Raw genomic sequence first — 14,018 nt, forward strand, 5'->3', positions numbered from 1 at the left:
CCTTTTCCCAGTCTCCCCCAGTTTTGTTCAATAAAGACAGATTCCATTTTTGAACACAATTGTCCTTTATTTTGTACATCAGGAAGGGGGGCTAGGGAAGGGTAAGTGGAAGGAGGTGAGGGAGGAATGGGGTTCGAGCCCCCGATGGGGAGGACTGGGCTGGCTCTGCGGGCTTCTGGGGGTGGAAGCTCTCCTGCAGCCCCCAATTGCCCCCTCTCCCCAGATGGCAGCCTGCGGCAAGTGCAGCCGGGCTGATGGCCGAGTGCTGTGATGTGCCCAGTGTGGGTACTGCGGGCACTCCAAGCCAGGACTGGTTTGCAAGCGGGGCACCCCTAAGAACTGTCTGTCCAGTGTGGGGGTCGGGACCCTTTAAGCGCAGCCCTCGGCTAGCCTGAGACAGCATCTCCATGCTCTAAGTCCTCCTCTGATGCCCTGCCGGCACTGCTTCCGGCCATCCTTAAGCCCAGTTCAGGGTCCACTTAATGTGGACATGCTAGTTTGAATTAGCAAAACGCTAATTTGAACTAGTTTTTAGTTCTAGACGCGTTAGTTCGAATTAGCTTAGTTCGAATTAACTAATTCAAACTAAGTTAGTTTGAATTAGCGCTGTAGTGTGGACGTACCCAGAGAGAGATTATAGCAAAATGCATATTCACATAGGATAATGTCTGCCCCTGTGTGGAGGAGGAGAGAGGGTATGAACTATATGTTTAGTATTGCTGAAGTCATTAATGGAAGGTACTCAGGTGATGATAATGCGGGCAGTATCAGAACCTACATAAACTAGAATATCAGCAGTTATACTTTCTGAACTTCTATCTGTTAAGAGATGTATCTGTTAAGGGGGTTTATGCAAGTAGATGGTTATCCAGAAGGTTTATTAACAAACAATCAATTTCTTAAATGTAGCTCTCCTGGATCTTCCTGTACAGCCTTCAACTGAAGTGATGGGTTTTGGACACAGCTCTACATCTGCATCACAGCACCTGCCATTTAGATTTTATGACCAATCACGGCGTGGCAGCTGTGACCCTACTGTACAACGATCCGTTTTTGCATCTGTTGACAAAGTCCCAGGTAAGATAGCACTTCTGATGATGTAAGCAGCTGTTCCACATCAGTCAAATATGTGAAACATATGGCACAGCCTCTTGATCTTTTTGAGCAAAACCTCAACCCTCTCCAGAAATGTTTTTTCTTTCACTATATCTTTTTTAATTATCTTGTACTATTATATGTAACTTATTAAGAAATGAAACCATTCTATATTCCAGTGTTATATACAATTAAGTTGTTACTCTGAACCTCAGTCAGTGTGTCTCCTTAAATATAGATCTAATGGTTGGTATTTTGGCATCTGTCTTGGTTTTGGGTTATAAATAGGTCTATTCAAAATTTTCTTAGAATTACAACTTTGAAACTTCTTAGAAACACTCCAAATGTTACTAATCAAGTTGTGGTAGTTTCATCAGTAGTACAAAATGACTAGTTCAGGAGGGTGTGGTTACCCAAAAACACTGATTATAAGGAAAAGATGACTGCACATTTCAGTGTTATGTGGTGTAAACTTAAGATAGGTAAGATCCAAGCCTTTCAAAGCCCTGTTTCTAAAAATGGAAAAGCTGGTTTACAAGTTCTTAACTGAATAGCCCAGGCATAAGTCTTTCCACCTTCAATAAATGGTGTGACAGTGCTTGTGCAGATGAGTATATACTTGATACCTGAAAGTTAGTGATATCTGGTTCTTATAGGAACACTTGCTATATAAATTATAACACAGGGTGTCCCTGCTATACATCCAAGATGCGTTCCAAAAAAGTGGACCTATAGTGAAAGGATGTAAAGCGGGAAATTTTTTTCTGCGGCTGACATCCATTTACACAAATTGGTCCTTTTTTTGTACGACGGAAGAGTGGAGAATGGGAAGACTTCAAACAGAACAGCTCCCTCAAGCATCAATTACACTAGTGAGGAACCAAGGCGACTTATAGCGGGGACACCCTGTAGCATATGGTCCTAAATTAGTTAGCTTTGTATAATGCAGTAGAAATATCTGTCAAATGACTATTGATACAACTTTAAAATATGTTAAAATTGCTTGTTAGAAGTCTAATGTAATTGGCTTCCATTTCCAAATGAAATGAAATAAAAAAGCTTCCTTTAAAGGTGTAGTATGCCTCTGTATCAGAGGAATAAACTCAGAAACTTCTGAGCAGATATACTCCAGGATGAGCCTTGAGGAAGAGTTGTTTAGTTAATCAATATAAGAACATAAGAACGGCTATACTCAGTCAGACCAAAGGTCCATCTAGCCCCGTAGCCTGTCTGCCGACAGTGGCCAGCACCAGGTGCCCCAGAGGAGGTGGATCGAAGACAATGATCAAGCGATTTGTCTCCTGCCATCCTTCTCCAGCCTCTGACCAACAAAGGACAGAGATACCATTTCTATCCCCTGGCTAATAGCCTTTTATGGACCTAACCTCTATGAAATTATCTAGCTTCTCTTTAAATTCTGTTCTAGTCCTAGCCTTCAAGCTTCCTCTGGCATGGAGTTCCACAGGTTGACTACGTGCTGTGTGAAGAAGAATTTTTTTTATTAGTTTTAAACCTGCTACCCGTTAACTTCATTTGGTGTCTTCTAGTTCTTCTATTATGGGAACTAATAAATAACTTTTCTTTATTCACCCTCTCCACGCCACTCATGCTTTTATATACCTCTATTATATCCCCCCTTAGTCTCCTCTTTTCTAAACTGAAAAGTCCCAATTGCTTTAACCTCTCTTCATATGGGACCCGTTCCAAACCCCTAATCATTTTAGTTGCCCTTTTCTGAACCCTTTCCAAGGCCAAAATATCTTTTTTGAGGTGAGGAGACCACATCTGTACACAGTATTCAAAATGTGCGCATACTATAGTTTTATACAGGGGCAGTAAGATATTCTGGGTCTTATTTTCTATCCCTTTTTTAATAATTCCTAACATCCTATTTGCCTTTTTGACCGCCGCTGCACACTGTGTGGAAGTTTTCAGAGAACTATCCACGATAACTCCAAAATCTCTTTCCTGATTTGTTGTAGCCAAATTAGCCCCCATCATATTGTACGTATAGTTGGGGTTATTTTTCCCGATGTGCATTACTTTACTCTTATCCACATTAAATTTCATTTGCCATTTTGTTGCCCAATCACTCAGTTTGGTGAGATCTTTAAGTTCTTCACAGTCTACTTCTGTCTTGACTAAAGTTTGGTATCATCTGCAAACTTTATTACCTCACTGCTTACCCCTTTCTCCAGATCATTTATGAATAAGTTGAACAGGATTGGTTCCAGGATTGACCCTTGGGGGACACCACTAGTTACCCCTCTCCATTCTGAAAATTTACCATTTATTCCTACCCTTTGTTTCCTGTCTTTTAACCAGTTCTCAATCCATGAAAGGACCTTCCCTCTTATCCCATGGCAATGTAATTTACAGAAGAGCCTTTGGTGAGGGACCTTGTCAAAGGCTTTCTGAAAATCTAAGTGTACTATATCGACTGGATCCCCCTTGTCCTCATGTTTGTTAACCCCATCAAAGAACTCTAATAGATTAGTAAGACATGATTTCCCTTTACAGAAACCATGTTGACTTTTGTCCTACAAATTATGTTCTTCTACGTGCCTCACAATTTTATTCTTTACTATTGTTTCAACTAATTTGAGACTTACTGGTCTGTAATTGCCAGGATCGCCTCTAGAGCCCTTTTAAAATATTAGTGTCGCGTTAGCTACCTTCCAGTCATTAGGTACAGAAGTCGATTTAAAGGAAAGGTTACAAACCACAGATAATAGTTCAGCAATTTCCCATTTGAGTTCTTTTAGAACCCTTGGATGAATACCATCCAGTCCCGGAGATTTGTTGACATTAAGTTTTTCTGTTTGTTCCAAAACCTTCTCTAATGACACTTCCATATGGGACAGTTCCTCAGATTCATCACCCACAAAGGACAGTGCAGATTTGGGAATCTCCCTAACATCCTCAGCCATGAAGACTGAAGCAATGAAATAATTTAGTTTCTCCGCAATGGCTTTATCGTCCTTGATTGCTCCTTTTATATTTCGATCGTCTAAGGGACCCACTGGTTTTTTAGCAGGCTTCCTGCTTCTAATGTACTTAAACATTTTGTTATTTCTTTGAGAGTTTTGGCTAGCTGGTCCTCAAAATCTTTTTTTTTTTTTTTTTTTTTTTTTTTGCTTTGCTTATTACATTTTTATACTTGATTTGACAGTGTTTATGTTCCTTTCTATTTATCGCACTAGGATTGGACTTCCACTTCTTAAAAGATGCCTTTTTTTCCCTCACTGCTCTTTTACATGGTGGTTAAGCCACGGTGACTCTTTTTTAGGTCTCTTGCTATGTTTTTTAATTCGGGGTATATATTTAATTTGGGCCTCTATTATGGAGTCTTTAAAAAGTTTCCATGCAGCTTGCAGAGATTTGGCTCTAGTCGCTGTGCCTTTTAATTTCTGTTTAACTAACCTCATTTTTGTGTAATTTCCCTTTTTGAAATTAAATGCCAGAGTTCTGGACTGCTGAGGTGTTTTTCCCACCACAGGAATGTTAAATGTTATTATATTATGGTCACTATTCCCAAGCAGTCCTGTAATGGTTATCTCCTGGACCTGATCCTGCACTCCACTCAGGACTAAATTGAGACTTGCCTCTCCCTTTGTGGGTTCCTGTACCAGCTACTCCAAAAAGTAGTCATTTAAGCCATTGAGAAATTTTATCTCTACTTCTTTTCCTGAGGTGACATGTATCCAGTCAATATGGGGATAATTAAAATCCCCCATTATTATAGAGTTCTTTATTTTGGTAGCCTCTCTAATCTCCCTCAGCATTTCAATGTCAGTATCGCTGTCCTGGTCAGGTGGTCGGTAATATATCCCTACTGCTAATTTCTTATTATTGGAGCATGGAATTACTATCCACAGCGATTCTGTTGAACATGTTGATTCATTTAAGATTTTTATTTCATTTGATTCTACGTTATCTTTTACATACAGTGCCACTCCGCCAGCCACCCGGCCTGTTCTATCCTTCCGATACATTTTATATCCCGGTATGATTGTGTGCCACAGCTTTTCCTCATTCCACCACATTTCAGTGATGCCTGTTATATCAATCTCCTCCTTTAATACGAGGTACTCTAGTTCACCCATCTTGTTAGTCTCCTAGCATTTGTGTAGAAGCACTTAAAAAATTTGCCACTGCTTATTTGTCTGCCCTTCTCTGATGCATTGGATTTGTGTATATGCGGTTGTTTGTCTGATCTGGTCCCTTGTTTGTCCTCTCTTCTCCTTTCTTTCTGACTACAGCTTAGAGAATCTCTATCACTGAATTCTTCTCTAAGAGAAGTTTCCATCCGATTTACATGCTTCTCTGCACCTATTGGCTTTCCCTAATTCTTAGTTTAAAAACTGCTCTACGGCCTTTTTAATGTTTAGTTTCAGCAGTCTGGTTCACCCTGGTTTAGGTGGAGCCCATCCTTTCTGTATAGGCTCCCCCTGTCCCAAAAGCGTCCCACGTTCCTAATAAATCTAAACCCCTCTTCCCTACACCATCGTCTCATCCATGCATTGAGACTGTGAAGCTCTGACTGCCTACCTGGCCCTGGGCGTGGAACTGGAAGCATTTCCAAGAATGCCACCATAGAGGTCCTGGATTTCAGTCTCTTTCCTAGCAACATAAATTTGGCCTCCAGGACATCTCTCCTACCCTTCCCTATGTCATTGGTACCTACATGTACCACGACCACTGGCTCCTCCCCAGCACTACACATAAGTCTATCTAGATGCTTTGAGAGATCCAGTCTTCGCACCAGGCAGGCAAGTGACCATACGGTTCTCCCGGTCATCACAAATCCAGCTATCTATGTTTCCAACGATTGAATCACCCACTACTAATACCTGGTTCTTCCTAACAACTGGCATTCCCTCCCCCTCAGAGGTATCCTCAGTGGAAGTAGGGTCCCAACTATGGGATGGTTTCCCTCTGCTTCCATTGAATGCTCTGTTTCCTTGAGACTTTCATCCTCCCGTAAGAGCTCTGGGGCTCTCAGATTGGAGGTGGGACAGTACTACAGTGTCCCGGAAAGTCTCATCAGCATAGCTCTCTGACTCCCTTAGCTCCTCCAGTTCAGCCACCCTGGCCTCCAAAGCTCCAACTCGGTCTCTGAGGGTCAGGAGCTCCTTGCAATGGGTGCACAAATACACCACCTGCCCACAGGGCAGGTAATCATACATGTTACACTCGACACAATAAACAGGATAGGCCCTACTCTGCTGCTGGGCTTCTGTCTCCATTTTTCTTATGAATAAGTTTAATTATAAACTGGGCTTCTTATTAAATATCTGGAATATAGATTATTATAAAAGTTATGTTTAAAGAAGGTCAGAAGAAACTAGCGTCCTCTAACCTCCCCCTCTAAACTCCCTGTTCGCAAGCTCCCTGGTCGCTGACTCACAGCTTTATAAAGCCCTGGTAGCCCCTCCCCTTGACTAAGGCTCAGTCAATTAACAGAGGTGAACAAGAGGCCAAAGATATTTTCTTCAAGTGCCAAAGAAGCATACTAGATCTTCTAGTGCACACCCTGTCAGATATTACTGCTGTTGGATTATGGGTCACTTAATTTTACATGTCTTTTAAAAACTTTATGTAACTCATCTGTCCACTCTGATTAGCTCCTTATAATATAGAGGTTACAAATGGCTTTTCTCACCTATTGTGTGGAATCGGGCTAGTTCAATGGTTTGGAGTTTTCTGCTTTTGGACGGTGGTGAATCTTTGATTCTCCATTTTTGCATCACGCATTTGATAGTGGGATGATATAGGAGGTGCTTTTTGTTTGTCAGAGCATGCACAGGTGTCCTCTGGGTAGAAGTTGGATGACAGCTTCTTCTGCTGCCCAGAATGGTTAGTGGGACTTAGAGCAAGTGTGAAGTGGATAAGCAAGGTTGTCATGGTGATTTCTTGTACCTGCATAAGATAGCCATCTCTTGACTGATGATTGGAGGAAAGACGTTTGCATGGAGTGAAAACCAAAGCAGTAGAGTGGTCTTCAGGCTCACAGCTGTATTTAACTAGATACTTCGCGGGCAGGGTTGCAAACCTAGTGAGGAGGGCTTTAAACTAGGTTCATCGGGGGACGGTGACCAAAACCCTGAGGGGAGTGGGAAAGTCGGATACCGGGAAGAAATGCAGAGAGGAAGGGGCAAGAAAGGAGGACCCATGTTTCGAATGGACAAGATAGGACGATCAACTGGTTACCTGAAGTGTTTGTACACTAATGCGAGAAGCCTGGGCAACAAACAGGAAGAACTGGAGGCCCTGGCCCAGACCAAGAAATATGATTTAATTGGGATAACAGAGACTTGGTGGGATGACTCGCATGACTGGAGCGCTGTCATGGAAGGGTATAGACTGTACAGGAACAACAGGCAGGGGAGAAAAGGAGGAGGAGTTGCACTATATGTAAGAGAGCACTACGATTGCTCTGAACTCCAGTATAAAGAGGGAGAAAAACCTGTTGAGAGCCTATGGGTTAAGTTTAAAGGAGCAAACAACAGCATTGATGTTGTGGTTGGTGTTTGCTACAGGCCACCGAATCAGGTGGATGAGGTAGATGAGGCTTTCTTCGGACAACTGAGCGAAGCTTGCAGATCGCAGGCCCTGGTTCTCGTGGGGGACTTTAATCACCCTGACATCTGCTGGGAAACCTATACGGCAGTACACAGGCAATCCAGGAAGTTTTTGGAGAATGTTGGGGATAACTTCTTGACACAGGTGCTGAAGGATCCGACCAGGGGCTGTGCGCAGCTTGACCTTCTGCTCACAAACACGGAGGAACTAATAGGGGAAGTGGAGGTGGGTGACAACCTGGGAAGCAGTGATCATGGGATAGTAGATTTCAGGATCCTGACCAAAGGAAGAAAAGAGAGTAGTAAAATACACACCTTGGATTTCAAAAAAGGAGATTTTGACTCCCTCCGAGATCTGATGGGCAGAATCCCCTGGGATGTTAACATGAAGGGGAAAGGAGTCCAGGACAGCTGGCAGTATTTTAAAGAAGCCTTATTGAAGGCACAGAAAGAAACCATCCCGACGCGTAGCAAGAGAGGCAAACATGGTAGGAGACCGGACTGGCTTACAGGGGAAATCCTTGGTGAACTTAAGCACAAAAAGGAAGCTTACAAAGAGTGGAAACAAATGACAAGGGAGGAGTTTAAAGGTATAGCTCGAGAATGCTGGGGGGTTATTAGGAAGGCGAAAGCGCAAATGGAATTGCGACTGGCTAAGGATGTGAAGGATAACAAGAAAGGTTTCTACAGGCATGTTAACAAGAAGAAGGTGATCAGAGAGGGTGTGCGGTCCCTAATGGATGAAGGAGGTAACCTAGTGACAGATGATGTGGGGAAAGCTGAAATACTCAATACTTTCTTTGCCTCTGTATTCACGGACAAGGTCCGCTCCTGGACTTCTGCGCCAAGTGACGCAAGATGGGATGAAGATGGACAGCCCGTGGTGGGTAAAGAACAGGTTAGGAACTATTTAGAAAAGCTAAACGTACATAAATCCATGGGTCCGGACTTAGTGCATCCGAGGGTACTGAGGGAGTTGGCAAATGTCATTGTGGAGCCTTTGGCTATTATCTTTGAAAAGTCGTGGAGATCGGGAGAAATCCCGGATGACTGGAAAAAGGCAAATGTGATGCCCATCTTCAAAAAAGGGAAGAAGGATGATCCAGGGAACTATAGGCCAGTCAGTCTTACCTCGGTTCCTGGAAAAATCATGGAAGGGATCCTTAGGGAATCCATATTGAGGCACTTGGATGAGAGGAAAGTGATTAGGAATAGTCAGCATGGATTCACAAAGGGCAAGTCGTGCCTGACCAATCTGATTAGCTTCTATGATGAGGTAACTGGCTCAGTGGACATGGGGAAGTCAGTGGATGTTATATACCTTGACTTTATCAAGGCTTTTGATACGGTCTCCCACAATATTCTTGCCAGCAAGTTAAGGGATTGTGGATTGGATAAATGGACGGTAAGATGGATAGAAAGCTGGCTAGAAGGCCGGGCCCAGCGGGTAGTGATCAATGGCTTGATGTCAGGATGGCGGTCGGTTTCTAGTGGAGTGCCCCAAGGTTCGGTTCTAGGACCGGTTTTGTTCAATATCTTTATTAATGATCTGGATGAGGGGATGGATTGCACCCTCAGCAAGTTTGCGGATGACACAAAGCTGCGGGGAGAGGTAGATACGCTTAAGGGCAGAGATAGGGTACAGAATAACTTAGATAAATTGGAGGATTGGGCCACAAGAAATCTGATGAGGTTCAACAAGGACAAGTGTAGAGTCCTGCACTTGGGACAGAAGAATCCCAAACATAGTTACAAGCTGGGGACCAACCAGTTAAGTAGTAGTTCTGCAGAAAAGGACCTGGGGGTTACAGTGGATGAGAAGCTAGATATGAGTCAACAGTATGCCCTTGTAGCCAAGAAGGCTAATGGCATATTAGGTTGCATTAAGAGGAGCATTGCCAGCAGATCCAGAGATGTCATCATTCCCCTTTATTCGGCTTTGGTGAGGCCGCATCTGGAGTATTGTGTCCAGTTCTGGGCCCCCCACTACAAAAAGATGTGGACGCATTGGAGAGGGTCCAGCGGAGGGCAACCAAAATGATTAGGGGGCTGGAGCATATGTCTTATGTGGAGAGGCTGAGGGACTTGGGTCTGTTTAGTCTGCAGAAGCGAAGAGTGACGGGGGATTTAATAGCAGCCTTCAACTTCCTGAAGGGAGGTTCCAAAGAGGATTGAGACAGGCTTTTCTCAGTAGTGACAGATGGCAGAACAAGGAGCAATGGTCTCAAGTTGTGGTGGGAGAGGTCCAGGTTGGATATTAGGAAAAACTATTTCACTAGGAGAGTGGTGAAGCACTGGAATGGGTTACCTAGGGAAGTAGTGGAGTCTCCATCCCTAGAGTTGTTTAAGTCTCGGCTTGACAAAGCCCTGGCTGGGTTGATTTAGTTGGAATTGGTCCTGCCTAGAGCAGGGGGCTGGACTTGATGACCTTCTGAGGTCTCTTCCAGTTCTATGATGAGGTCTGTTTGTGATTTTCTTCCCCATACAAGTGTGCAGCATTAGGCTATGCAGTAGACTAAAATCGCTTTAGCAATTCATAATGCATAAGTATCAAAACACTAGCTAGAACCTTCTAGCTATTGGACAAAATTAATCTAAGTAACAGAGAACTGAAACAGTCAGAACTTTTGAAGCTGCTGATGAGTGGGTTTCACCTATAACAGGTCTGGCCAAACAAGGAAAATAAGAGAATACTGCTGGTTATCACCTACAGCCCCCAGCTAAAACCTTCCCAGCACATCACTGACAATCTACAATCAATCCTGGAAAATGATCCTTCACTCTCACAGACCTTGACTATGTAGCACTTTAAAGACTAACAAGATGGTTTATTAGTCTTTTTAGTCTTTAAAGTGCTATATAGTCCTGTTTTTTGTTTCAGCTAGACCAGACTAACATGGCTACATTTCTATCAGTATCTCACAGACCTTGGGAGACAGGCCAGTCCTTGCCTACAGACAACCCCCACAACCTGGAGCAAATACTCAGCAGCAGCCGCTACATGACATACCACAGAAACACGTATCCAGAAACCTTTCCCTGCAACAAATCCCATAGCCAACTCTGTCCACATATCTGAACAAGCGACAGCATGACTGGACCTAACCAAATAAACCACACCATCAGGGACTCAGCCACCAGTATGTCTACTAATGTGATATATGACATCATGTGCCAGAAATGCTCCTCTGCCGTGTGTATGGGCCGGGCTAAACCAAACTATCTCCCTGTGCCAAAAGATAAATGGAAAGAAATCAGATTTCTAAAAGGTAACACATATAAATCAGTAGAACACTTGAACCTCCCTGGACATTTGGTAATGGATTTAAAAGCAGCCATCCTTCTTGTCATGAGGTGTGCCAGTCCTGCACTGGGTCTGCAGGGGTTAACCAGGCCTACTTGGCTGAGAGGGTCCCTCCCCCACAGCTGTGCTGGGCATGCTGCAGCTGGGAGACCAGTATAAAGGCTAAGGGAGCAGCTCAGTCATGACTGACCACTGCAGAAGCAGGAGCTGCTGCCAGAGCTCCAAAGAAGGAGCAGCACTTGGATGCTGCAGCAGAGACCGTCCAGGGAGGCCCCCAGTCCAGAGGAGCAGCAACTGATGAACACCACAGCAGAGGCCAGCCATCAGAGACCAGCTGGGAAAGCATACAGCCCAGAGTACACAGGTGGGGAAGATGCTGATGGTCTGGAACAGTGAGGGAAGTAGCCCACGGCGAAAAGCTGGAGCACCCTATGAGTTCAGTTTGTTTGGGACGGATTTCCCGCTGAGCTAGTAGTGGGATACTCCCATCACTGACAGGACCCTGGGCTGGGACCCGGTGGAAAAGGAGGGTCTCAATCCTCCTACACCACCCTGTTAGTCCCCATGGGGGGCACTACATCTGGACTATCAATTCAGGCCAGTAGGCCTTACTGCCCTGCAATAGGGACTAAGCTGCTGGATCCTGTTGCCCCGCTGATGGGGGCTGCCACAGACTTGGCTACTGGGCCTTATTATTCCACTGACTGGGCTGCTGCTGACTCGGGGACTGTAAGAATTATGAAGTGGAGCACCCCAGATGGGGCTTGAGAGGGGGCTGGGCTTACCCCACCCCATGACACTTCTACAAAAAAAAATCCAAAACCAGATTACAAAAAGGAATACAAATTAGGACTGAATAGAGATTTGAATTGGTTATCTCACTACAAAGGCAACTTTCCCTCTCTTAGTATTCAAACTGTCATCAGCTGCTGCAAGTGAGCCACATCCATCCTGACCAGGTTTTAACACTGGTCCTACACTTTAGTAATTTCCATTCCAATTCATTCGATAAAGTAGGTTTGACTCATGAAGATTATACCCTAATAAATCTGTTATTCTAAGGTACCACAGGACTCCTCATAGTTTTTGCAGATACAGACTAACACTGCTATCCCTCTGAGATTTGACTACGTTACAATATAAATTATAGAATAATGGAACTGGGAGGATCCTCAAGAAGTCATCAAGTCTAGTCCTATGCAGTAATGGCAGCATCAAGCCCTGTTTAGATAATTCCTGACAAGTGTTTGTCTAATCTGCTCTTAAAAATGTCTAACTCCTCTGACAAGGAATTTTTCCTCATGTCCAACCTAAGCCTGCCTTTCTGCGATTTAAACCCATTTCTTCTTGTTCTATCATCGGAAGTTAAGGAGAATATTTTCCTCCTTCCACCTTATAACAGTCTTGTAGCTACAGGTTGAACTTCTCTAGTCCAGCACCCATGTGACCTGACCAATGCTGAACCAGAGAATTTGCCATACTGCGGGAGGTCAATGTTGTCTTGCAGCGTTATCAAAAATTCCACTGCTTACTGGGCTCTTAGAAGATATTTAGGGTTAAATTAGAACTAAATAGTAGCACAGAACACTGAGAGCCAGGACTCGTGGTTGTAAACAAACTTTATTGGCCACACCCATAAGTGAACATCTGGCTATCTAAAATCATGCCAGACCACAGATGTTGCTGGACCAGAGAGGTTCAACCTTCTACAAAAGAATTTCAAAAACTAGTTACAAAGAGAGACGGTTGAAATGGAGTTCATTTACAAATTCAACACTATCAATTTAGGATTGAATAACTAATTAATGCACTGCAAATCCACATTTCCACATCAACTGCTGTGAATGAGCCCATTTCCACCTTGATTTGACTAACTTCATTTACACAAGTACAGGCAGTCCCCGGGTTACGTACAAGATAGGGATTGTAGGTTTGTTCTTAAGTTGAATCTGTATGTAAGTCGGAACTGGCATCCAGATTCAGCCGCTGCTGAAACTGATCAGTTTCAACAGCGGCTGAATCTGGACACCAGTTCCGACTTACATACAGATTCAACTTAAGAACCCCAGGCGTCCCCAAGTCAGCTGCTGCTGAAACTGATCAGCAGCTGATTCCAGGAAGCCCGGGGCAGAGCAACTCTGCCTCGGGCTTCCTGTAGTCAGCCGCTGGTCAGTTTCAGCAGCGGCTGACTTGGAGACGCCTGGGGCAGAGCAGCTCAGGTGCTGCTAGGTTGGTCCAGTAGCACGGCTGCTCCTCAGCGCTACTGGACCAACCCAGCAGCACCCCAGCTGCTCTGCCCCAGGCGTCCTGATTCAGCCACTGCTGAAACTGATCAGCAGCGGCTGAATCAGGACTCCTAGGGCAGAGCAGCTGGGGTGCTGCCAGGTTGGTCCAGTAGCACCAAGGAGCGGTGCTGCGGGACCAACCGGCAGCACCCCACCTGCTCTACCACAGGCCCTGGGCTTTGCTCCACGTCTCCCTGGTCTGCTGGGGGGGGCACTAACTGCGTCCCTCCCCAGCAGACCAGGGAGACACGGAGCAAAGCGGCGGAGGACCCGGGCCGGACTGCGGCGCTTCCAGATCAGCGCCGTGGGTCCGGACCCGGGTCCTCCGCCGCTTTGCTCCCCGTCTCCCTGGTCTGCTGGCTCCCCCAGCAGACCAGGGAGACGGGGAGCAGCTTTTCTCGCCCCGGAGGAGGCGGGCGGTGGGACCAGGCGTCCCACCACTCCAGTCCTCCGGGGCGAGAAAATCCCCGTTTGTAACATAAGTCGGATCCGCGTAACTCGGGGACTGCCTGTACTCTTTCTTTTGTTCTCTTTGTATATACCCATGCCTCTGTAAACTCCAGTCCATTTCATTTGATGCAGTGTGTTTTACCCTTAATAAATCTGTTAGTCTCTAAGGGTATGTCTACACTACCCCGCTAGTTCGAACTAGCGGGGTAATGTAGGCATACCGCATTTGCAAATGAAGCCCGGGATTTGAATTTCCCGGGCTTCATTTGCATAAGCCAGCCGGCGCCATTTTTAAATGCC

The 14,018-nt window shown here is 44.9% G+C and overlaps 1 protein-coding gene across 9 annotated transcripts in view; it reads left to right on the forward strand.

Moving 5' to 3' along the window:
• CLEC16A (C-type lectin domain containing 16A) overlaps window positions 1-14,018 on the forward strand; it is a 341,368-nt gene that overhangs the window by 182,709 nt on the left and 144,641 nt on the right. For all 9 annotated transcript variants that reach the window (XR_012896118.2, XM_075899302.2, XM_075899304.2 and 6 more), the window contains one exon: window positions 910-1,077. Coding sequence is in view for 8 of the 9 variants with exons in the window: in XM_075899302.2 (XP_075755417.1) it covers window positions 910-1,077 (168 nt within the window). In the remaining variant the exon portion in view is untranslated. The remainder of the gene's footprint in view (window positions 1-909; window positions 1,078-14,018) is intronic.

This window comes from Pelodiscus sinensis, chromosome 15 (assembly GCF_052426305.1).
Source record: "Pelodiscus sinensis isolate ZL-2025 chromosome 15, ASM5242630v1, whole genome shotgun sequence".
In the NCBI taxonomy this organism is placed as follows: domain Eukaryota; kingdom Metazoa; phylum Chordata; order Testudines; family Trionychidae; genus Pelodiscus; species Pelodiscus sinensis.